A 22,726-nucleotide genomic window follows, 5' to 3' on the forward strand; every position below is an offset into this window, starting at 1 on the left:
GCAAGCAGCCTTACTAATTTCTATGCATCTCTCCCCTTTGAGACATATCTTAATCTCAGGAACCATGCACTCAAAATGGCAACCATCTTTGGCAGCACCTATGTCTGTGAACAGACTTTTTCCCGAATGAAAAATCTGAAATCTCCAACCAGATCCAGACTTACTGATGCACACTTGCATCACTTGTTACGACTTGCAGTGACAAACATGGATCCGGATATTGATTATCTCATCAGCCAAAAGCAGGCCCACACTTCCCATTGAAATACTGGTAAGTTTATGTTAGTTAAAATTGTTCTTCATTGTACATTTTTTAAATAGTGTATTGTTTCTTCATGTTTTTTTTGCACTACCTGTACTACAAATAAGATATATATGCAGTGTGCATGGGAATTTGTTCATTTTTTTTTTTTAACTATAGTCCGGCCCCCCAACAGTCTGAGGAACCGTGAACTGGCCCTCTGCTTAAAAAGTTTGAGGACCCCTGGTTTACAGGATCGGCGACCCCCCCCCCTCCCAGAGCTGCTTCAGAAGGAGAGAAATGACACTTTACACTTCAATATTAGAAAAACTGTCACATGTCTAGGACATTAAATGATCTATTTTGTCTTTATTCAGGCTCCTGGGATATTAGTAATAAAAAGTGTCCACTTCAAGCAATTTCAGCAACATCAGTAATAAAGATGTCCATAAACCTTTAATGTGGCTGCCCTATTCAAATTGACGGCGTAAGAGGACTAATGAAGTTTCACAAGGCAGAAATGAACACTAACGAAACAAAGCAGTGCTTTTTTCGCCCTTTAGTGAATTTGCCCCATATTCTTACCATGCCTTAAAGTACCCCTATGCGCTCAGTAGGAGTAAAGAGGTTAATCAGAATCATAAATCAATTTATAAACCAAGTTTTAACAGCCAGTGACAACTAAGGAGCAATCTACCCTCTTTCTTATGCTAGAAAGTTGCAAATATTGTTTCTAAAAAGTTTGTCATTATGACATACTTTCATGAACACTGACAGTCGCATGCAGTGTGCCTAACAGCATATATTTGTGTTTATTAGGGGTCCCGTTTGCTGTGGTTGCATTAAGACAAATAGCTGCAGATTCCTTGGAAGGCTAGCATATTGGTTTAGAGAACTGAAGCTGCTCTGTGGTGTTGCTACTACTGCAACTCCTCTGGACTAGACATACTAAATAAACATAAATAACATGTGTATGGTGTTGAATTCTGCCTTTAAAGTTGAACATTACCTATAGATTGCAAGAGAGTAATTAACAAAAAACATGTTTAGAAACCTTTATGAGCTAGAAATGTGTCTTTGGTATTGTGAAATGAAATGCAATCATGTACACGCCAGCATGGGAAAGGCCTATATAATTATTTTTTCACCTTCAATGCTGCTTATTGACATCAGCACATTGAGTTTCCTCATTGAGTATCAAATGTCATTATAAAAACTATCCTGCAACCAAGTGAGCATCTTCGTTGGCATTCAATGAAGGAAGTGCCATGACACATTTTTAGTGTGGTCTTGTGGCACTTAAAGGGATACTTAAAGGCACAGAGCCCAGAACAGCCACAGCTGCAGATAAGATACTTTTGTAACAATTTCGAACATAGCAAATAAGTAATTGTAACACTATAAGATAACAGGTCCCTTGGGAAAAGTTAGACTCGCAGCTTAAAGGGCAATTCACCTTCATTAGCAAAACTGTAATAACTGAAAAAGACACATAAATATGATCAAACTTTCATAACCTGACAAATTTTGTAAAATTAATATGGTAATTAAGGGGTGTGGTCACAAAATGGGTGTGGTCAAAAAAAATCCCCCTGCTAAGTGCGCCAACTTTTCTGTTCGGTTTTGGTATGAGCAAAAAGTGGCAACCCTAGCTTCCTGGCTCCCAGTGCAGACTGCATGCAGAGCACATTTAACTCTGTATTGGGAATATAAAGTATGTGTTGTTAATCAAGATAATGTCAGGAGATGGGACTGTAACAGTTAGACAGTGTATATAATAAGGCAAGATAATATCAGGGGAAGGGCTGTAACTCTGGGCCAAGAATGATCTGTAATTGTGGGATGATGTATTATGGAAATCAAATCTACATTCTGGTTGACTAATGTATTGCTAATTAAGACTCACCCTCCAGACTGTACTAGAGTTTATGAAGAGCAATCGCAATCTATCATCCACTCTGTATTCCAGTGAGCACTTGACAACTTGAGGTGGCAAATGTGTCGATTACAAATGTCAATCTCTGTCCCAGGCCAATCTGCCTCCACCAACATGGTCGCCCGCCAATGACTTTTGACCCACGTGCCATAGCGCAGATGTCTGATTGGTTGACGGTGACGGCTTGTTGGGAGTAACCTCAGCTCAGCGCAGCCCATGTGTTCAGTGGGAGTCAAACCGGCGGCGCAGAGGTAGAAGTCGTATTAGGACGGATAGCAGCAGAATGTCTCAGGTATTGGGTGTAGTGGGCACTATTGCTTCTGATACCAGGGAGAAATGTATGGCAGCATGAACTAGTGCCGCTATAACGCGCCGCTTTCCCCAGTTATCCAGAAGCACCGAGCCATAGTTATTATCTGCCTTTGTCTCCCTCCCTGGGGGTCGGAACGGGGAAATCTGACACGCTGGGTGACAAATCACATGAAGGGAAAACTTCTGGGCGTTGCTTTAGGTACCAATCACATGCAGCTGTGCGGTTCCGCATCGTATTGTCCCAGCGTGGCCCGTTGCCTGGATCCTGCACTTAGCTCATGGGGCTTCTCTTTTGTTAATTTATGGAACAGTAATCAGCATGGCAACAGGGTGGGGTCAGTTGTTGTATTAGAGCTGTTGGTATATGGACTCGCAGGGTCAGTTTGGGGATGTGCATATAGGCTGGCAGATTTATATATGGGCTGGCTGGGAGCAGGCCCGGACTGGCAATCTGTGGGTTCTGGCAAATGCCAGAGGGGCTGCTATAAGGTGCCATAGAAAGTCAGTATTTAGTGGGCTGGTGGGGGCTGTTTGGGCCTCTATGTGGGCTGATTGGGCCTCTGTGTACCTGAAATGCCAGGGCCTATTTCTCAGTCCGGACCTGGCTGGGGGAATAAATGGACTGGCAGCTTCAGGCTGGGGGAGGGTTTATGGGCTGTGGAGTCAGGCTGGGGGGTATATATGGGCTGTCTGGGTCAGGCTGGGGGGTATATATGGACTGGTAGCTTTAGGCTGGGGGAGGGTTTATGGGCTGGCGGAGTCAGGCTGGGGGTATATATGGGCTGTCTGGGTCAGGCTGGGAGGTATATATGGGCTGTCTGGGTCAGGCTGGGAGGTATATATGGGCTGTCTGGGTCAGGCTGGGGGGTATATATGGGCTGTCTGGGTCAGGCTGGGGGGTATATATGGGCTGTCTGGGTCAGGCTGGGGGGTATATATGGGCTGTCTGGGTCAGGCTGGGGGGTATATATGGGTTGTCTGTGTCAGGCTGGGGGGTATATATGGACTGGCAGCTTCAGGCTGGGGGAGGGTTTATGGGCTGGTGGAGTCAGGCTGGGGGGTATATATGGGCTGGCAGTCAGTGGCGTAACTAGATGTTACTGGGCTGCCAATATATATAAAGATTAACCTGTTTTACCAATAAATGTTGAAATTGCTCATTTATTTGCGTCTCATGGGGCCCCCTGCTGGCAGTGTCAGACTGGAGGTACACAAGAATGTGGGTAGATATGTTGCTGAGCCTGTAGGTGCCAATTAAGATAGGGGCACAAGCTAAGGGACTGCAGAAAAAGTGACTAATTATTGGGTTTCACAGAGCTCTGCAGTATGATCTAGAAGATAGATACTTATAGGGGGACCTATGTGTTTAAGTTCTGTACTATGCAGTGTATGGGGGTGTGGATACTACTACCAGTGGGTTTGGACCTGTACATTGTAGGCAGGGGTGCCCAAGAGGTAGATCTGGATCTACCAGTAGACCCTTAGCTGGTGATCAGTAGATCTCAAGACAGTGTCAACAAACTGCTTGTCTAAATCACCCTCCTATTTCATGCTTTTCATTCAGATATTTATTATGTTAAGGTTACATAGAAATAGTGGTTTGTTAAAAATATCAATATAAATTCTCTCAAATCAATATAATATTTAAATGTTTTCCATGGAACAAAATGCTAACAATGCTTTTATGGCTGTAGATCATAATTGGGACATCATTACTAAAAGTAGACCTCGCATTAGTAAAGTATGGGCACTCCTGCGGTAGGGTATTCGTTTCGATTATTCGAATCAGACAGCACTGCAGTAAGATTATGGGGATGGATACTACAGGGGTTGGGTGATTTCCTTACACACAGAGTCCCTCCTTTTCCTGCCCCTCTCTCATTGGCTGATAAATGTCAGACTACAAATCTAGCCTTTAGCAGCAACTGTGGGCCGTTATTGGCCAATCGTCCCCCTCCCCCTACTGCTGCTTAGCACATTTGTGTTGCAACACCCAACATTGCCCATTATAAATATTGTGACCGGTGTTTAGTGCATTTGATGGTTATATACTTAATGTATTCATGAGCTCCATCATTAGGACAGTGCTCCACAAGAATTTCTGGGCATTTTGGGTTCTGCTGGGTATCACCAGAAATCATTCTCTAGGGCAGGGGTCCCCCAACATTTTTTACCCGTGAGTCACATTCAAATGTGAAAAAGTTGGGGAGCAACACAAGCATTAAGAAAGTCTGGAGGATGCCAAATTAGTACTGTGATTGGCTATTTGGTAGCCCCTGAGTCGACTGATATCATACAGGAAGCTCTACTTGACGCTATACATAGTTTTTATGCAGTTAAAACATGCCTCCATCTCTACTACTGGCAGGGGAGACAGGGGGGAGAGCTGTAGGGGAGCCCAGCCACGCCGCACTTACTTGATTAGCTGGGCCCCCCTGCTTTCTGAGAGCTGCTGACTTCGGGAAGGCAGGGCGGGAGCACAAGGGGAGGTATCTTCTGTCCATTACTTCCTCTTATTGGTCACTGAGTTTAAGTCCCGGTTGAGCTGCTCAGGGATTGGATAGCTGAGGTTTGAACTTCTCCTCCAGCTCATCCAATCAGCATGCAGCTTTACCAGGACTTGAAATTCTGTGACCAATAAGGGAAGAAAATGCTGTCATGGGAAGAAGATGCAGCCACCTGTGCTCCCCTCCTCCCTTCTGTAGTTGGCAGCTCACTTACAGCAGGTGGGCTACACTAATGAAGTAAGTGCAACATGGCAGCAAATTTTTTGTAAACTTCTGGGAGGGCAAGTTTTTTACATGGACGTTTAAGGGGGGCCCTGGCCACCAATTTTCTTATAACATGGGGGGGGGGGCCCTGGCCACCAATTTTTTTCCCAATGTGGGGTCCTAGCCACCACTATTTTTTAATGGGGGGCCCTGACCACAATTTTTTTTTCCAATTGGGGGGCCCTGACCACCAATATCTTTTTATTAACATGTGGGAACCATAGCCACCAATGTGTTGTTTTTTGTGGTGGGGGGTGGACCTGTGGAGTGGGGAGGACAGACCTGTAGGTGGGGCTTGTGGTGGGCGCAGCCCAGGGGGCCCAAGAAATTTGTTCGTATGGGGCCCTGCGATTTCTGATGGCGGCCCTGACTACTGGGAGCAGGGCCGCCATTAGAAATCACGGGGGCCCGTACAAAAAAAATTTCTGGGCCAGACCCCGCCCACTCCCCTGACCACACCCCTGATCCAACCCAGCCAAGCCCAAATTTGTCAAAACCCCACATACTCCCTGGCAAGCCCCGCCCCCCTGGAACCCACAAACACCTTAAAATAAACCTGAAACCACAGTGTGCTCCTCCTTTGAACTGTAAAATAATCCCAAAATCTAGACTGCGAGAACCTACAGACACTGGTGCCACTGAGCCTGCAACTCCTCACTTATCCTTGCACTGCTCATGTGATAATGAACTTAATGAAAGTTGTATGCTACCCAGATGTGGACTGTTCCACCATGGGGGGCCCAGGGCCCACCGGGACTGCTGTCCAGGGCCCCCCTTGGGCCCCCGCCCCCCCTAGCTGCGCACCTGCACGCTCCCTTGCTGCGCAGACGGGGCAGCACGCCGGCTAAGTTTTTTTGGAGGAAGGCGGGAAGGGGCGAGACTGTCGGCTGGGGTATAGGGACGGTTCCCAGGAGAAAGGCGGGTGGTGCAGCCAATGAGTGGTAGGCGGCGCGTAGGCATAGCCAATAGACTTGGATGTAGAGTGGGAAGGGGCGGGGTGTAGTGCTGAGGGAGGTAGTGCGCGCCATTGGGGACAGGCCAGACGGGAGTGCTCTGGGGCCCGGGAATATCACTCTCCTTTAAAGGAGAAGGAAAGCTCGTCAGCGCTAACCCCCCTCCCCCCTCCCGTGTATTGCCCCCCCTCCCTCCTCCCCCCTGGCCTACCCCTCCCGCTGGGCAAATGCCCCTAACTTGTTACTTACCCTTCTGCGCAGGTCCAGTCCAGGGAGTTCACAGGCGACATCTTCTTCCACGCGATCTTCTTCCTCCTTTGACCGGCGTTTTGGCGCATGCGCAGTAGGATCATTTCGCCGGTACGGATCTACTGCGCATGCGCCAAAAGTCACGCGCATGCGCAGTAGATCGTACCGGCGAAATGATCCTACTGCGCATGCGCCGGTCAAAGCAGGAAGAAGATGTCGCCTGTGAACTCCCTGGACTGGACCTGCGCAGAAGGGTAAGTAACAAGTTAGGGGCATTTTCCCAGCGGGAGGGGTAGGCCAGGGGGGAGGAGGGAGGGGGGGCAATACACAGGAGGGGGGAGGGGGGTTAGCGCCGACGAGCTTTCCTTCTCCTTTAAGGGGGGCCCGGCTCTTTGAAAAGTGCAGCACTGCCGGGCCCCCCTTTATTCCCAGGCCCGGTACACTTGTCCCCCCTGATGGCGGCCCTGACTGGGAGCAATATCCAAGGGGTTGGTGAGCAACGTTGCTCACAAGCCACTGTTTTGGGATTACTGGCTTTGTGTGTAAGTGAATATCTGTGTGTTATGTGTTATGAAAAGTGAATGTGGTGCCTCCGCCTCTCACTGTATTTGCCCTCCATTCCAGGCAGCGTTTGAGAAGGCAGCAGAGGAGGTGAAGCAGCTGAAAACTACCCCCACAGATGAGGAAATGCTAGAGACGTATGCCCTGTACAAGCAGGCCACCGTTGGGGATGTAAATACAGGTATGGAATCTATACTATGTGCCATTTTCTGGGACGCCCCTGCCTTAATACTGGCTCTCTAAATCCCACCCTAGGGTGCAGTCATGCAAATGTGAACTCTGATAGTTCTTGTGTGCTGGTAATTTGCACCAAGAGTTCTGCTGTGGCCCATGAATTAACCACGCAAAGGGAAGGAATGAGCATAAAGGGAATGTGTTGTTATCAGTGTGTAGGGCTGGTGAACTTGTGGCCTGTACAGCAGCTCTATGACTTTGATACCACTGTTTTTTTTCTCTTCTCATTGGCAGCCATTGGGCAAGGCTTCCACAGCCACTTTGAGAGCCTTAAAGGGGTGGTTCACCTTCAAGTTAACTTTTAGTATTTTATAGTATGGCTAATTATAAGCAACATTATTTCTTTTTAATAGTTTAATTGTTTGCCTTTTTCTTCTGACTCTAACCAGCTTTCAAATGGGGGTCATTGACCATATCTAAAATCAAATGCTCTGCAAGATTACAAATGTTATTGTTATTGCTACTTTTTAATACTCCCCTTTCTAGCCAGGCCTCTCCTATTCATATTCCAGTATTTTATTCAAAGCAGTGCATGGTTGCTATGGTAATTTGGACCCTAGCAACCAGATTGCTGAGTTTGCAAACTGGAGAGCTGAATAAAAAGCTAAATAACTCAAAAACCACAAATAATAAAAAATGAAAACCAATTGCAAATTGCCTCAGAATATCACTCTCTACATCATACTAAAAGTTAATGCAAAAGTGAACAACCCCTTTAAAGGTTGTGCCCAGTGCTGGGGGCTGATGCTGAGCCAGGGTGTGTGATTGTATGTGCCAACCTTGAGTTGTCATGTCTTTACACCAGGGACATAAGGTGGGAAATGTCAGAGATGTGCAACAGAGCATTCTGACAGCAGAAAGGAAATGTGATTCTCAGTAAAAATGTGCTATACAGCTGCTACCATACAGGTAATCCACCTGACCTGTCCCCCCCAAGGTCCGGACTTAGATTCAAGTAGGTCATGGTATTCCAAGTACAAAGAGGTCCAAACAGCCTCCCACCAGCTGACAGTCTATGGGAATTTAAAATCTGTGGCATTTGTCAGCATCCACAGATTGCCAGTCCCACCTTGTCTGTCCCCAGACTGGGGTCTGCAGAACTGTACTGGGCAGGTAGGTGGGGTTACGCTGCTGCTATCTGTTCTTGTGTGTCTTGATGCTTTATATGTCTGTTCCCTTGAGACTCATCCTCTGTATTCCTGTGTTACTATGCAGACCGGCCTGGAATGTTGGACTTCAAAGGCAAAGCCAAGTGGGATGCTTGGAACAAGAAGAAAGGTAAGTGGGCCTGTGCAAACCCGCAGCCACAAAATGTGGTCTGTTTTAGGGAGTAGAGACTGGAGTATTTTGTGCCTGAGACATGAGATGGAGACTACTGCTCAATTTAACCTTTTCCTTTCTTTGCCCTTAGGAACCAGCAAGGAGGATGCCATGGCCCAGTATGTGGAGTTAGTTGAAAAGCTAAAGGGCAAATACTGATGCTAACTCATCCCAGCATGCTTCTGTGCCCAGACTGCATGTTGCCCTTTGTGTGCTGCAGGGGGCACTGAATAACCGTTCTTTTTGTATATTTCATACATCAGCTGCGCAGTAACAATAAAACTACTCTGTTCCTTTCTGTCTGTGTTGTGATTGGTGTTTGCCACAACGCCCTCCCCTTCCAGATCATCACCCCTTCACTTAGCTGCAGTAGCGTAACAAGAGGGGGGCGGGCCCTGGTGCATGACGCGCAGCCGGGCCCCGCCCCCCTCCGTACCGCCCGCGTGGGCTGCCGCGGGCCCTGGCCTGCTCGCAACCCCTGCTCCCCTGGTAGTTCCGCAACTGCGTAGCTGCTAGAAATAGTTAAGGGTGTGCCATAAATGCAGCTAAAGAAAAATGTAATTAAAAAAAAAAAGGCAAGAACTAACCCTCGCTCTAGGAGACCAACTCCTGGCCCTCTATTCTTCAGTATTTGTTTCAGCAAGGCATTGCATCTGAGCAGAAGAAACCCTTCTCATTCACCGTGCAGAACTGTTTTAGCGTACCACTTAGGGGTAAATTAATGTACTCTCTCTTTCTTGCCCTTAAGATGGAATTAGTTACATCTCTGACCCCTCATAAACTTGGGGATTTTGCAGAGAGGAAGGGATAAGGGCAATAGGAGGAAGTAGCCGGAGTTGTTCCCCAGGGACCATGTGCACTATAACAGTCATGGCCTCCATCCAGGTCTGAACTGAGAATCAAAATAGGTCCTGGCATATCAGGTACCCAGAGGCCCAAACAGCCCACTAAATAGTGAGTGTCTATGGCATCTTCCAGCAGCTCCTCTGGCATTTGCCAGAACCCACAGATTGCCAGTCTGGGCCTGCCTCCATCCCCTCCTCTGGGATACCAGCTCTTTCTGAGTATAGACAGCATGATTGGAGTCTGTGTGACAGATCATGAAGCTGATGGAGAGTTCTGGGAACCAGCACCATCTTTCTTGGTGACTGTATCCCAAGATCTAAAAAGCTTCCAGTTCATGTGAATAGGACAGACACCCTCTTTCTTATTGCACAGGATAAAACATACCCTACCATTATTGGGTAATCTCTTTGCACTGACAATATTCTTTTGTGACTGGATGGGGTTGCTGATTGATGTAGTCAGAGCGGTTTCTTATTCAACATATAGTTATACTGCTTTTGTGCAGAATCTCGGTGTGGGTCATGGGGGGTCTTGCAGTTCATCAACTGAATGTTACAGTTAGAGGCTGTCAGAGAGGATGCTGGGAATTGTAGTAGCAGGAGCGCTGCAGCCTGCAGGTTTGATCCCTAGGATTAATTATATGGGGTCTCTATATGTGACCCGAGGCGTTCATCCTCACTAGGTTGAGTGGATTAGAGTGCATCGATTTATATGTATGGGGTCGTAAAGATTTGTGAAATTATGTGATGTTACACCGGTACAACTGCACCAGGGGCAATGTGAGCCTCTTACCCCTCCGCATTGGGAAGGGCACATCTGGGCTAATTCTCTTGTTCGCTCTGAGGGAGCGGGCCATCTCCTGGGACGTGCCAATGAGCACACAGTCGATGGGGGGGGGAGGAAAAGGTAAGAAAATGAATAAAAACACCAGCCGTTCCCTTTGCTCTAATCCCCTCCCTTTCTGATCAGAGTCGCTGATTCAGCAGGATCCGGGCACCCGGCCCACATAACGTGACTTATACTCGGCTACTTTCCCTCATGCCCCGCATGGGACGTTACTCTGGAACAGCGCACAGCCATGGCAGCTATAGGGGTGCAGGTAACTCTCTCTCTCTCTCTCTGTCAGGGGGTTGGTGTGGGTGGGATAGAAGGGACTTCTGCCCAGCTCTCCCTGAGACGGGATCTCGGCTTTGGATCAGCACATTCTTCGACTCCGACGTTAACATGTTTTTTAGGGTTGTGCTCCCCTAGGCGAGTTCTGCTTAACCTCTAACTTTCCCCGAGGCACTGCCTCTTTAATTGTTGGGAAGAGGGGTGCACATAATAGTGTTGCTCTGGGGCAGAGGTGCGCAGGACTGGAAGAGAGTAACAATCCCAGAGGATGGATACACTTCATGGACAGGGATCTGCTGACCTGGGAGGGAATTGTGTTATTATACAGAACATTTAATGTTGTGCAGGGAGTTTGCAGCCCATTAACATGTTTACTTGTCAGGATTTGCCAGAGACTCTGCTTCTTTTGCCTCTATCCAATGCATTGGGTCCTTTGTGTGAGACTTTTATCCCCTTGTCTGCTCCCAACCTTTCCCACTCACTTGTATTTAAAACCAAACAAATCTTTTGCACTCCAGGCCAAAGAGTTACAGGTGGTTCGCAGAACTATCCAGAATTAACGGTTTGTAGCACAGAAAGAAGGTTCACCTCCCACTGTCTAATGCAGTTTGTCACAGGGACAGAAAGGTAAAACGTAACTTCTTAAAAACAACAAAATTGTTTTAAAAACGCCCTTACCCTGGGTATAATAAACGAACCGGCAGGCGACTGACGCTGTTTTTTCATACACCGCTTAAAAGATGTCTCCGTATTTGTTAATTTTTACCAACAAAATGAGGCAGGTCACAAACCGAAAATGCCCAGACCATATGCTAGGCTAACTGAAACCAATAATGCCACATTTGCACCAAGTGGGGCTCATTTATAAACACTAGGCAAATTTGCACCTGGGCAGTAACCCATGGCAACCAATCAGAGGCCTGCTTTCATTGCTCAACCTGCAGCCGGCTGAAAAAAGCCACTCACTGGTTGGTTGCTATGGGTTACTGCCCAGGTGCAAATTTGCCCAGTGTTTATAAATGAGCTCCAGTGTTTATTACCCACCCTAACCATCCCTATCTATCACTTGGTATCACGGAATGGGCAATAGCTTCAATAGGTACTGGAGACCCGGTTCCTTCCTTCTATCACAGAGAATGTATGGGGGCATGTAAGTTTTCATTAGCACAAAAATATTTGCAAACACCTTTTTTACATTGTGAGCAGCACTAAACATTTGCAAAAAAAAAACATTTTAAATAACGCTTGTGAGTTTAGTGTCGTTGCATCCACATATTTTTAAAGGGGCGGTTCACCTTTAAGTTAACTTTTAGTATGTTATAAAATGGCCAATTCTAATCAACTTTTCAATTGAACATCATATTTTTTTTTTTTTATAGTTTTGTAATAATTTCCAGCTTTCAAATGGGGGTCACTGACCCATCTAAAAACAAATGCTCCGTAAGGCTACAAATTTATTGTTATTGCTACTTTTTATCACTTGTCTTTCTATTCAGGCCTCTCCTAATTATATTCCAGTTTCTTATTCAAATCAATGCATGATTGCTATGGTAATTTTGACCCTAGCAACCAATTATGTTGGGTTATTTAGCTTTTTTATGTGCTGCATAAAAAGCTAAATAACCCAAGAACCACAAATAATAAAAAAGGAAAACCAATTGCAAATTATCTTAGAATGTCATTCTGTATGTACATCATACTAAAAGATAATTTAAATGTGAACAACCCCTTTAAATGCACATACTGCAGAGTAAGTCTGATGCACGTTTCACTCCTCACACTGACATTTCTCAAAGGCCTTAGATACAAACAGTATCAGTCACCACTAACCTGATGATACATACTGTATATTGAACCAGGTTAATGAGTTTTTTTTAAATATTTTTTTTGTTTTTAAGATAGTAAAAGCTATGTTTTTACTTTCTGTCCCTGTGACAATCTGCATCAATTGATGAGAATGTGTGCTTTTTATTATGTCCCCATTTGCTCCCAGCCATTCCTCTCACTCCCCGTCTAGTCTTTCCCATTCATTCCCTGTCTGTTCCCAGTCTTTCCCCACTCTCTCACTGTCTGTTCCCAGTCTTTCCCTACTCTCTGTCTGTTCCCAGTCTTTCCCCACTCACTCCCTGTCTGTTCCCAGTCTTTCCCCACTCTCTCACTCTGTTCCCAGTCGTTCCCCACTCTCTCACTGTCTGTTCCCAGTTTTTCATCACTCTTTCACTGTCTGTTCCCAGTCTTTCCCCACTCTTTCACTGTCTGTTCCCAATCTTTCCCTACTCTCTCACCGTCTGTTCCCATTCTTTCCCCACTCTCTCACTGTCTGTTCTCGGTCTTTCCCCACTCACTCCCTGACTGTTCCCAGTCTTTCCCCACGGTCTCACTGTCTGTTCCCAGTCTTTCCCCGCTGTTTCTCCCCACTCCCTATCTGCTTCCAGTCATTCCTCTTACTCCAAGTCAACTCCCAGTCTTTTTCCCTACTCCCTGTCTGAGCACCTAATTGTATTTTCAATACAATGTTTACAATTTTCAATAAAAAACATAACACTGTCTGCACTTGGCTTTCCACTAAGGCCCCGGACACAAATGCGGATTTTCGCTGCGGTTTTTAAAAAAAGCTGACAGCCGAGTACATTCGCTTAGCGGTTTCAAGCTTCGGCAGTGGCACATACGCTAGCATATTTATGTGGTGGTTTTCAAAAAACACTGTGTGAACCGCGGCGAATATCCGCATGTGTGTCCATGACCTAAAGGCAATGGGCAGAAGACATGATTGGGTTAACAGTAAGGTTAAGGTTACATTATCAGACGTGTAATTGGTTTCCCATAGCAACATTAACTGAAAAAATAGGAAATCATGGCACCCCAGCCCATTGTTCCCTGGGCAGTCAAAGGGGCATCTGCTTCGGCACAAGGGTAAAAACACAGAGACTGGGAAATTCCTAATTGTCAATCTATCCTGTGGACAATAAATGGTTAATCTGGGCCATGGCTGTTACTGTTTGTACCCTTGGAAGTGAAGTTGATAAATCTCAGCTCAGAGGGTAAAGTGCCCCATTTATTGCCACCAACTCGTAATATAATGGAACAAAGGTCTCGCTGAGCTCACAAACAACTAGTAATCTACATCTTGGCATACGCACCATTAGTGTTTTACTCTTGTACTCACCTCTTGTAATGGGGGTGAGGACTGATAAAATTACGCATGACCTGATTTTCTGACACAGGTACCCTGTCTCCATATGATCAAACGGCCACCTCTACAGGGAGTGTATTGCCTGTGAATCCCATAATATAATACAATCATATAATCCCAACTACCCCATCTGAACTGGTGCATATTCCCTCCCCTGTCCCAGTTGAACTGATATATAACTCCTCGCCTAGACTAAAATGTACTGGTATATAATCTCTTCCCTGCCCCAGCTGTACTGTTTATTTATCCCTGATCCAGCTGTACTAGTATATGCCCCCCCCCCCGCCCTAGCTGCACTGTTAATCAATCCCTGACCCACCTGTACTGGTATATAATCCCTGACCTATCTGTACTGGTATATAATCCCTGACCTATCTGTACTGGTATATAATCCCTGACCTATCTGTACTGGTATATAATCCCTGACCCACCTGTACTGGTTTATAATCCCTGACCCACTTGTAATGGTATATAATTTCTCCCTCTGCTCCAGCTGAGCTGGTTTACAACCCCACTATGTAATATAGCTGATTATTACATAGAAGGTAACAACAACAGGGGCAGCAGATTGGCAGAAAAAAAAAATCCTTTTCTCATGCACAAACAAGTATATTATATTAGGTATATTGCACTATTCTTGTGTGTGTCACCCCTAAAAGTATTGCCCTCTCCCTCAGGCACAGAAGCCCCACCATCACCATCGCAACATGTTCTTCGAGATGTTCCTGCGGGTACTGATCACAGTCAGTTCTGCCCTGGCCATTATCCTTTCCTCCATTTCCGTGTGTGATGGCCAGTGGATCTCAACCCCAGAGGAGACAGTTTTCGGGGTTTGGGACACTTGCCAGAAAGGTTCCATCCAATGCAGTGAAGAAATGGCCTGGCTAAGCCAACACATGGTGCTGGTCCGTACCACTGTGTCTTTGGCGGTGGTGGTGGCCATTTTTGGCCTACAGTTGCTGATGGTCTCCCAGCTGTGTGAAGATGGTCACTCCCATAAGAAGTGGAACATGGGATCAGTCCTACTGGTCATCTCCTTCTTCCTGTCCTCTACGGGCACCCTGACTTACATCATCCTACTGAAGGACTTTACTGGCCTTGGCTCCTTCACTCTACTCTTCTGGTGCCAGTTTGTGGGGGTATTTCTGTTCTTCCTGAATGGAATCAGTGGCATTTACCTCAGCCGCCTGACAGCATGAGCCCTGGAACAGTGCCACGCTACTGCTCTGTAGTGGGGGCTATGTATATCATTGCTGTGGGACTGCTATATAGCATTGCAGTGGGGGACCACAATACAGCACTGTCATGGTGCACCATAAAACACTGTTGTGGGGGGCACTTTAGCACTGTGATGGCAGCCACTATATCGAACTGCAATAGGAGCCACAGCGAGGGCCTCCAAGTAGTAATGCAGTGGCAGCCACAACCTAACACTGCAGTGCGGGCCACAATGTAGCATTGCTATGGAATCACTATATAGCAGGGGTGCCCAAAAGGTAGATTGGGATCGAACAATAGACCTTTAGCTGGTGATCAGTAGATCTCAAGTCACTGTCCACAAACAGCTTGTCTAAATCACCCTCCTATTTCATGCTTTTCATTCAATTATTACTTTAAGGTCACATAAGAAATAGTTGTTTGTTAGATATAGCAATATACATTTTTCTCATAAATCAATATTTAGTATCTTCATAGTGCAGAAAGCAAACACCTTTTTATGGAAGTAGATCATAATGGGACAACATCACTAAAAGTAGACCTGGCATTAGTAAAGTATGGGCATTACTGCTATATAGCAATGGTTCCATAGCTGCTCAGCCTGCAAAAATAGTGTCTGGAATGAATAAAATAGTCATTCTCTCCCTTTCCTGTGGTAATCCGGATACCCACCAGTGCTAGGGTCATTAGGCCAGCCATTGTATGCAGAATAGGATTTTTGTGTATGGTTTCTTACCTTTTTTATGAGAGAGCGATGTTATGAGAGAGTCCGCTCTTGTGGCCAGTTACATGCTAACTGGGTGAATAAAAATTGCTGTGATTCTAGTTTTTTTTTGTCTCAGCTGGTTTCTGTTTGTGCCTGTTTGTGTGTCACACTTCATGCGCTTGAGGCGTTGGGTTAGAAGGGCCTCATTATATTGTACCTGAGGAGAAGTTAGGTATAGGTAGCCAGGATTGTGGGAAGTTGTAGTTTACCAAAAAAACCAAGGCTATGTTATTGCTGAGCCAGAGTATCATTTATGTAAATTATCATGTAAAATATATTATTATTTTAAAGGAGAATACTACCCAGAACTGATATTTTTTTTTAAAAAAAATCGACATCAGCATAACTCTCTAATAATCATTCACTCCTTATTCTCACCGGGTGACCATCTGTCAGAAAATTGATCGGCCAGGTTTAAAAATCGGTCCCAGTGCAATCTATCTATGTTTGCAGGGCCAAGCAGGCAGCTACTCTTCAGTTTTGCTGGGAATATCGCCTGAAATGGTCTTTTTAGTTGATGGACACATCGTACATTTAAACGACCATTTTGAGATAATCGTGGTCTCACGATAACGATTGGATCTTTTAAAAATCTTTGGCCAGATTAACCGTCATTGCTATTTTCTTTCACTAACTGTCTTTCCCTTTCTGTTCTCTGGATCTAATCCTGAACAATGTAGAATAAGCCTGTTTATTGATAGACCTAGAAGAGAACTGACCTGCTAGATTCAGGAGTCAGAACCAGCAGTGCAGAGAACCGAAAGGGGCAGATAAAAAATATTTTAGGGTTGAGTTTCCCTTTAAATGGATACCGTTATGGTTACCATCTTACCCCAACGAAGCAGGGCACATATGCATCCACAATTTGGATTCACGACTACACAAAAGTCAGCGAGGCGTGCATCCAACTTACATCATCTGTATTCAATAACTGTCCTGCTTTAAAAATGTTTCTAATATAGTTAGTTAGCCAAAAATGTAATGTATAAAGGCTGGAGTGACTGGATGTCTAACATAATAGCCAGAGCACTATTTCCTGGTTTCCTTGGCTCTCTTGGTTTACACTGACTGGTTACCAGGCAGTTACCAACCAGTGACCTGAGGGGGCACATGGGTCATAACTGTTTGCTTTTGGGTCTGAACCCAATTGCAAACTCACTGAACCGTTATGTCCCATGTGGCCCCCCTTAAAGGAGAATTCAAGCCCCCCCCACTAATAAAAACCCCTACCCTACATTGTCCCCCCTCCCTGATCCCCCCCCCCAAACACACAGGTGTAAATGCCCCATATACTGTAATTACCCCTCATTGCAGAGTCAACACAGCGATTCAGTAATCTTCGGGTCTTCTTCCTTCCCTTTGGCAATTATCGTGACTTTAGGCGCATAAGCAGTTATCACGAAGCGGAAGACTGCTCCAACTGCGCATGCGCCGATATGGTGCTTACTTTCTGAAGGCTATCGAAGAGAAGAAGATGGTGCCGATGAGCTCCGCTGAACTGATCAAGGTTAATTACAGGATTAGAGGCATTTATAGGTGTTAACACACAAAGAGAGAGCTGCAAAGCAGGAAGTAGTGTTCTGGCTATTATGTTACACATCCAGTCACTCCAGCCTTTATACATCATATATACATTTTTTATTTTAAACTTTCTATTGACCCAGTTTTTATTTTTACACTGAACTGTTCTTGTAAAGGATGAGAGTAGCTCTAGATACTGTCATCCCATAGTCCCTTGTTTGAATCTCTCTCTTCTTTCTTCCTGCCCAAAGCTACAGTAAGCCGTCCTGTGTTGCATTGCGGCAGGGTTCGACAAACACCCAGGAATACAGCCACAGCCTCACAGTTTTTCTGTTGTTTAAACCACTGCTGCCTATATGAGAATAGCAGGGAATGTATGGAATGTGCTGATCTGATGGGGCAGAGGCTCACACAGAGCTAATTAGGCTTTTATTAAAGGTGAGATAATTAAAACTGGTAATTATTTGATGATGGTATCCTTTTTCATATTCAGATAACAAAACTGTTTTTTAGGCAACCCCAAAGAAACACAAACCTGGATTCCCCCCCCCCTGGCTTTAGTGTAATCCCGGGCACCACTGGGCCGAGTAATGAAATGCCATTTGCCAGACTATTCTCTCTATTCAGAAGGGAGGCGGTAACAGAATGGATGGAGAGTGAAGTAACTTTCTGTTTCTAAGGGCTAGTCCACACGGGGAGATAGCGACGCGTTTGCGGTCGCGGCGACAAAGCGCCGCGACAGTCGACGCAACCGGCGCAGGCGACAGTTTTGTATGGGCGCCTATGTAAAAACGCCTGTGCTAACCACACGAGGCGATGCGCTTTTCAACAGTCGCCTGAAAATGCCTCGCCAGGCTTTTTCAGGCGATTGTTGAAAAGCGCATCGCCTCGTGTGGTTAGCACAGGCGTTTTTACATAGGCGCCCATACAAAACTGTCGCCTGCGCCGGTCGCGGCGCTTTGTCGCCGCGACCGCAAACGCGTCGCTATCTCCCCGTGTGGACTAGCCCTAAAAGGGAATTAATTGAGTTCTGGAGCCAAACAAATTTCCATCATTATTATATCTGCTCCAAATGCAAAGCAATGACACTCCCAGTAGGAAAAACAGGGAACAGCCTTCCAGCATGGAAGTATATATATATATTGTATATTATATTAAAGGAATAGGAGGAGAGGCTGAAAGGGAACATAAGGAAGTGCTACGTTACAGAAAGCTGATACCGGATTAGTAGTATTTTACACAATTTTTCTGTTGGTTTTCAAAAAATAGTCTGGATGGCTCCTGATTTATTAGCTGCCCCTTATATTGCCTATTCTGCAGATGAAAACACTGTGATTCAAAGGCTTCAGTTTTATAAACGCTTTACTATTTTTATTAAATTTTGACTTTCAAACTGCTGCCTCACGAGGAAACTTTGGGCGACTTCGGAAAACGAAGCGATATATATGCCGTCCTGCTGGCGGTTCTCATTTTTGCCGGCAGGAAGGCATTTGGGGAAATTAGTCGCCCGCAGTAGAGAAGATTTGTTGCTTGACTACTAATCTCCCCATGTGCCACCACCCTTAGTTTCTAGTGTAAATAAAGCCTAGCAGCCAGAACGTGGATTAATCCTGAGCAGAACAAAAAAAAATGCCTAAGATTACCTGAGATTAGGATCCAGTGAAATTCTACACACAATTCTATCTGCTGTCTGGGTTGGACTGAACTTTCTCTATTAGAGATGATATCTGTATAAGGGACTGGCACCACAGGGAGTTTTGGTGCCATTGCTACGGGTATGTGCTACTTACCTGCCTCTGTAACAATTGTATACTGTTTAATGCAAACTTCTCTTATGCTATTGTGCCTCCCATATCTGTTGTGATGGGATAGGTGGGGGTTCATGCAGGTATACGTGTGCATTACTGTCCCATATTGTGTGTGTGTGTGTGTGTGTGTATGTACAAATGTACAGCTAAAAAGGCGCACTGCTAGGATGGCACATACCCCCGGGTAGGAGAAAGGCGGAGTCAAGGGCATGGTCCCTCACCCTTGTTAGAAGTCGCCCTGAGGGGTCCCGTGTTTGTCCCCACTGCACAGGACAGGGGATGGGTACAAATATGGGTGTCAGGTAGGGTTGCCACCTGGTCAGTATTTTACCGGCCTGGCCGGTAAAAATTATGGTTGATAATAATGTTATTAATAGGGATGCACCGAATCCAGGATTCGGCCTTTTTCAGCAGGATTCGGATTCGGCCGAATCCTTCTGCCTGGCCGAACCGAATCCAAATCCTAATTTGCATATGCAAATTAGGGACGGGGAGAGTAATTGCGTGACTGTTTGTCACAAAACAAGGAAGTAAAACATGTTTTCCCCTTCCCATCCTTAATTTGCATATGCAAATTAGGATTCGGTTCGGTATTCGGACAAATCTTTCGCGAAGGATTCGGGGGTTCATCCAAAATAGTGATTCGGTGCATGCCTAGTTATTAATAGGGAAAAAAAAAAGATAAATATACAGGAAGATATTTTTTTTCCAGAAAAGGTGGCAACCCTAGTGTCAGGGCCCATAATGTCTGGTATGGAACTGAAGAAAGCAGGGGCTTATGAACACAGGGTGAGACTATTTCACAGCAGCAGTTTATCACAACTTTGCATTCACAAGATCAAGATTAAACAGATGTTAATATTTATCTTTATATGTGGCAGGCAGTACTTCCGAATTGCTCTCCTTTTGGATCAGACCCTTCCCATTCTGGATTCTTGTCCCTTGCTGTGAGTCTAAAAGGATCTACTGGATTTTAGTTGTAAGTGATTCTAATCCAGTGCCTTCTGTAGTAGTGATCAACCAGTGAGGTTACTGGGTGGGGCCAATCACATGGATCACTTAGAGGGATTAAAGGGGATGGAGGGGAGACAACCTATGCGACATTGGGGCAGATTTATCAAGGGTTGAGGTTATAATTCCATTTATTTAAAAATAAATTTCAATTGGTTGCTTTTTTTTTCGAATTCATGGGAGTTTTTAGAAACTTCCATGAACTTGAAATTCGACCCTTGATAAATCTGCCCCATAGGGTGATATAATGAAGTGAGTGGGCCCCATAGCAAAATCCTATTGATGACTCCAAAAGGAAAGTGATGGGTCTGTCACATACTGTATGACGTAATTATACACCATTGTGCTTTCTGGGCCCCTAATGAAACTCTGGATCTATTGTTACATCCAGGGCAAAAATCTTTGCCTTATGGTGTTTTCTGCCTTCCAAAACCCTGTGCCAGTCCCAACTTGTTCTCTGGGATAAGAAGATTAAACTAATCTGAGAATAAATCAATGTTACCCTGCTTTCCACAAGGAAATTGTACAATGCATTGTACCAGTGTCACTGCAAAACAACACACTGTATTTGCAACCTGTACACACAATAAATGGTTATCAGTGCCAGGCCCGGACAGGATATCTGTAGATACATATCTCACTGTTTATCAAAACGCTGTCTATAGGAAACCTGGAACCAAATTTTCTCCTAAAATTTAATTCATCCATAAGTTTTCACGTGATAAATCAGACAAATAAGGTTTTCCATTGAGTTGAATCTGGCCCATAATACTGTACAATTCAGTCAGTTTGCATATGGTACAGTACAGTCATATGTATACATACACAATATACAGTAGAATCCCGATTTTAAGTTTTTCAGGGGACCCGAAAAATTATTTGTAAAATCAGGGAAAATGTAAAATCAGGGAAATGTGTAACTGTTTCTTCAAGTACTGAAAGGATATAAGCACAGGAGTCCGTTTTACTTTGAGGTACAATATTGTGTTAATAAGAAAGGGTTAAGCATTGCAGTGTTAATGTTACACTAAGGGGGGCATGTGCAAGGCCTCTCTATGACAGTCACATACACAACCTAAAGCAATAAGTGATTGGTACAGGACTGTATAAGGGGCAGGCTAATTGGAATTGACCATTTACAGGCAGAACCATGGCAAAGTATATCTGGTTAGTGTTTTAAACCTTTTTATTTCACAAATAATAACCCATTGAAATACATTATAAATTGGTGGGACCACAAAAAAAAAAATGTAAAATGCGGGAAAACTTAAAATCGAGCTTTCACTGTAGTACAGTGATGGGTATAGTGCACACATAATACACTTAATAGCTGTGTAAATTGCACATACAATACATCATAGGGCATATTGAGTGTATAATTCCATGATAATATATAGTCTCCCTTAATATTATTTAACTACCTGTTATAGGAGGAGGTACAAGTAGATTGGACCAATTAGTCTAGGGACCCTTAAAATGACATTCAATAAAGTCAAAGGGGTGTGGGTTAGAGCTACACTGACAGGAGGGGGCATAAACTGATGCCCGAGGAATGGGAAAATATGAAATATGAGAAAAATAAGATGACAGTGGCACTGAGAAAGTAATAAGAGGAGGGAGGAATGAAAGATAAGATGGCATGAAAAAGAAAAGAGGAATGAAATGCTGGGGGGGGTCAAAAAGAGGAGCAGATTGGAATGTCATGGGCTTTACAAAGGGGATCAGAGGAGAATTAAAGGAGGAGTAAGTGAAGGGGAGAGTTGTACGGCTGTGCAACCCCCCAGCCTAAATGTTGGAAGAGTTTAATATGCATGGGGCTGAATCTGTCACAGTGCTCTCCTGCTTCCTCTATGCTGTTGGCCCATAACCTGATCATGCCTTGGGGCGACATTATATTATAATGGGGATCTCACCAGCTAGATGGTAAAAAATCAGCCAAGAATGGTGCCAGTAGTACAGATTTACTGTACTTGCAGGTAAATTCCCTATTAACAATCCCCTGTCATTCTGCCCCCTGCCAAACTCCAATCTGTCCCAATCCAATCTCCCCCTCTATTATCATGCATCTATATACCTCTGTCCTCCACACCATACCACTTTTGCCCAAAACTACCCCCCTTTTATGTCATTAGTTTACCTCCTTAACTTTACTGCTCCATCCTACATCATCACCTTGACTATTTCTGCTGATACAAGATGGCAACCCTAGGAGTGCATTTGCATACTGAGGGCCATCACAATCCTGTAGAAGGCTGCGTCCAGGCTAACATGCTTCCAGCTAGACGTTAGTCAAATGGCTGATATTCTTTCGTGTTCGTTTTAGTTTTGATGGATTGAAGATCCCCAAAACTAGATGTTTCTGGATTTTCCAGTAGATCTGTGACCCCCCCCAGTTCATTGACCCTATGTTGTTGGCATGACTCAGGGTCCTAGCTGTATTTGTACCTAGGGTTGCCACCTGGCCGGTAAAAATGATGGTTGATCCCAATGTTATTAATAGGGAAAAAAGAAAAGATAAATATATAGGAAGGCCGGTATTTTTTTCCAGAAAAGGTGGCAACCCTACTTGTGGCTTGAATATCCCCAGAGTTGGATGATTCTGGATTCCAGGTAGATTCCTGACCCCTGGTTAATTGACCCTATATTGTTGGTGATGGGTTGAATATGCCCAAA

The 22,726-nt window shown here is 44.9% G+C and overlaps 2 protein-coding genes across 3 annotated transcripts; both read left to right on the forward strand.

Moving 5' to 3' along the window:
• The first annotated feature begins 2,453 nt into the window (after positions 1-2,453).
• Positions 2,454-8,875, forward strand: dbi.S (diazepam binding inhibitor (GABA receptor modulator, acyl-CoA binding protein) S homeolog). Its single transcript, NM_001092478.1, has 4 exons — positions 2,454-2,469; positions 7,087-7,204; positions 8,473-8,535; positions 8,669-8,875. Exons 1-4 carry the CDS (start codon positions 2,461-2,463, stop codon positions 8,734-8,736), a joined length of 258 nt encoding a protein of 85 aa, NP_001085947.1. The 5' UTR covers positions 2,454-2,460; the 3' UTR covers positions 8,737-8,875.
• Positions 8,876-10,357: 1,482 nt separating this feature from the next.
• tmem37.S (transmembrane protein 37 S homeolog) lies at positions 10,358-15,772 on the forward strand. Of its 2 annotated transcripts, none has more exons than XM_018238637.2 (2): positions 10,358-10,522; positions 14,407-15,772. In XM_018238637.2, the coding sequence occupies exons 1-2, from the start codon at positions 10,502-10,504 to the stop codon at positions 14,926-14,928; spliced, it is 543 nt and encodes a 180-aa protein (XP_018094126.1). In that variant the 5' UTR covers positions 10,358-10,501; the 3' UTR covers positions 14,929-15,772. The 2 variants fall into 2 exon arrangements, with proteins under 2 accessions (XP_018094126.1, XP_018094127.1); XM_018238638.2 differs by lacking the exon at positions 10,358-10,522 and adding an exon at positions 11,540-11,686.
• Positions 15,773-22,726: the final 6,954 nt, after the last annotated feature.

This window comes from Xenopus laevis, chromosome 9_10S, assembly GCF_017654675.1.
Source record: "Xenopus laevis strain J_2021 chromosome 9_10S, Xenopus_laevis_v10.1, whole genome shotgun sequence".
NCBI classification, from domain to species: Eukaryota; Metazoa; Chordata; class Amphibia; order Anura; family Pipidae; genus Xenopus; species Xenopus laevis.

Bases quoted from the DNA above. Each gene is read 5' to 3' on its own strand.
- dbi.S (NM_001092478.1), top strand. The intron at 7,205-8,472 runs GTATGGAATCTA...GTTACTATGCAG, and splicing joins CGTTGGGGATGTAAATACAG to ACCGGCCTGGAATGTTGGAC. The intron at 8,536-8,668 runs GTAAGTGGGCCT...CTTTGCCCTTAG, and splicing joins TGCTTGGAACAAGAAGAAAG to GAACCAGCAAGGAGGATGCC.
- tmem37.S (XM_018238637.2), top strand. From the start codon at position 10,502: ATGGCAGCTATAGGGGTGCAG. The intron at 10,523-14,406 runs GTAACTCTCTCT...CCTCTCCCTCAG, and splicing joins TGGCAGCTATAGGGGTGCAG to GCACAGAAGCCCCACCATCA.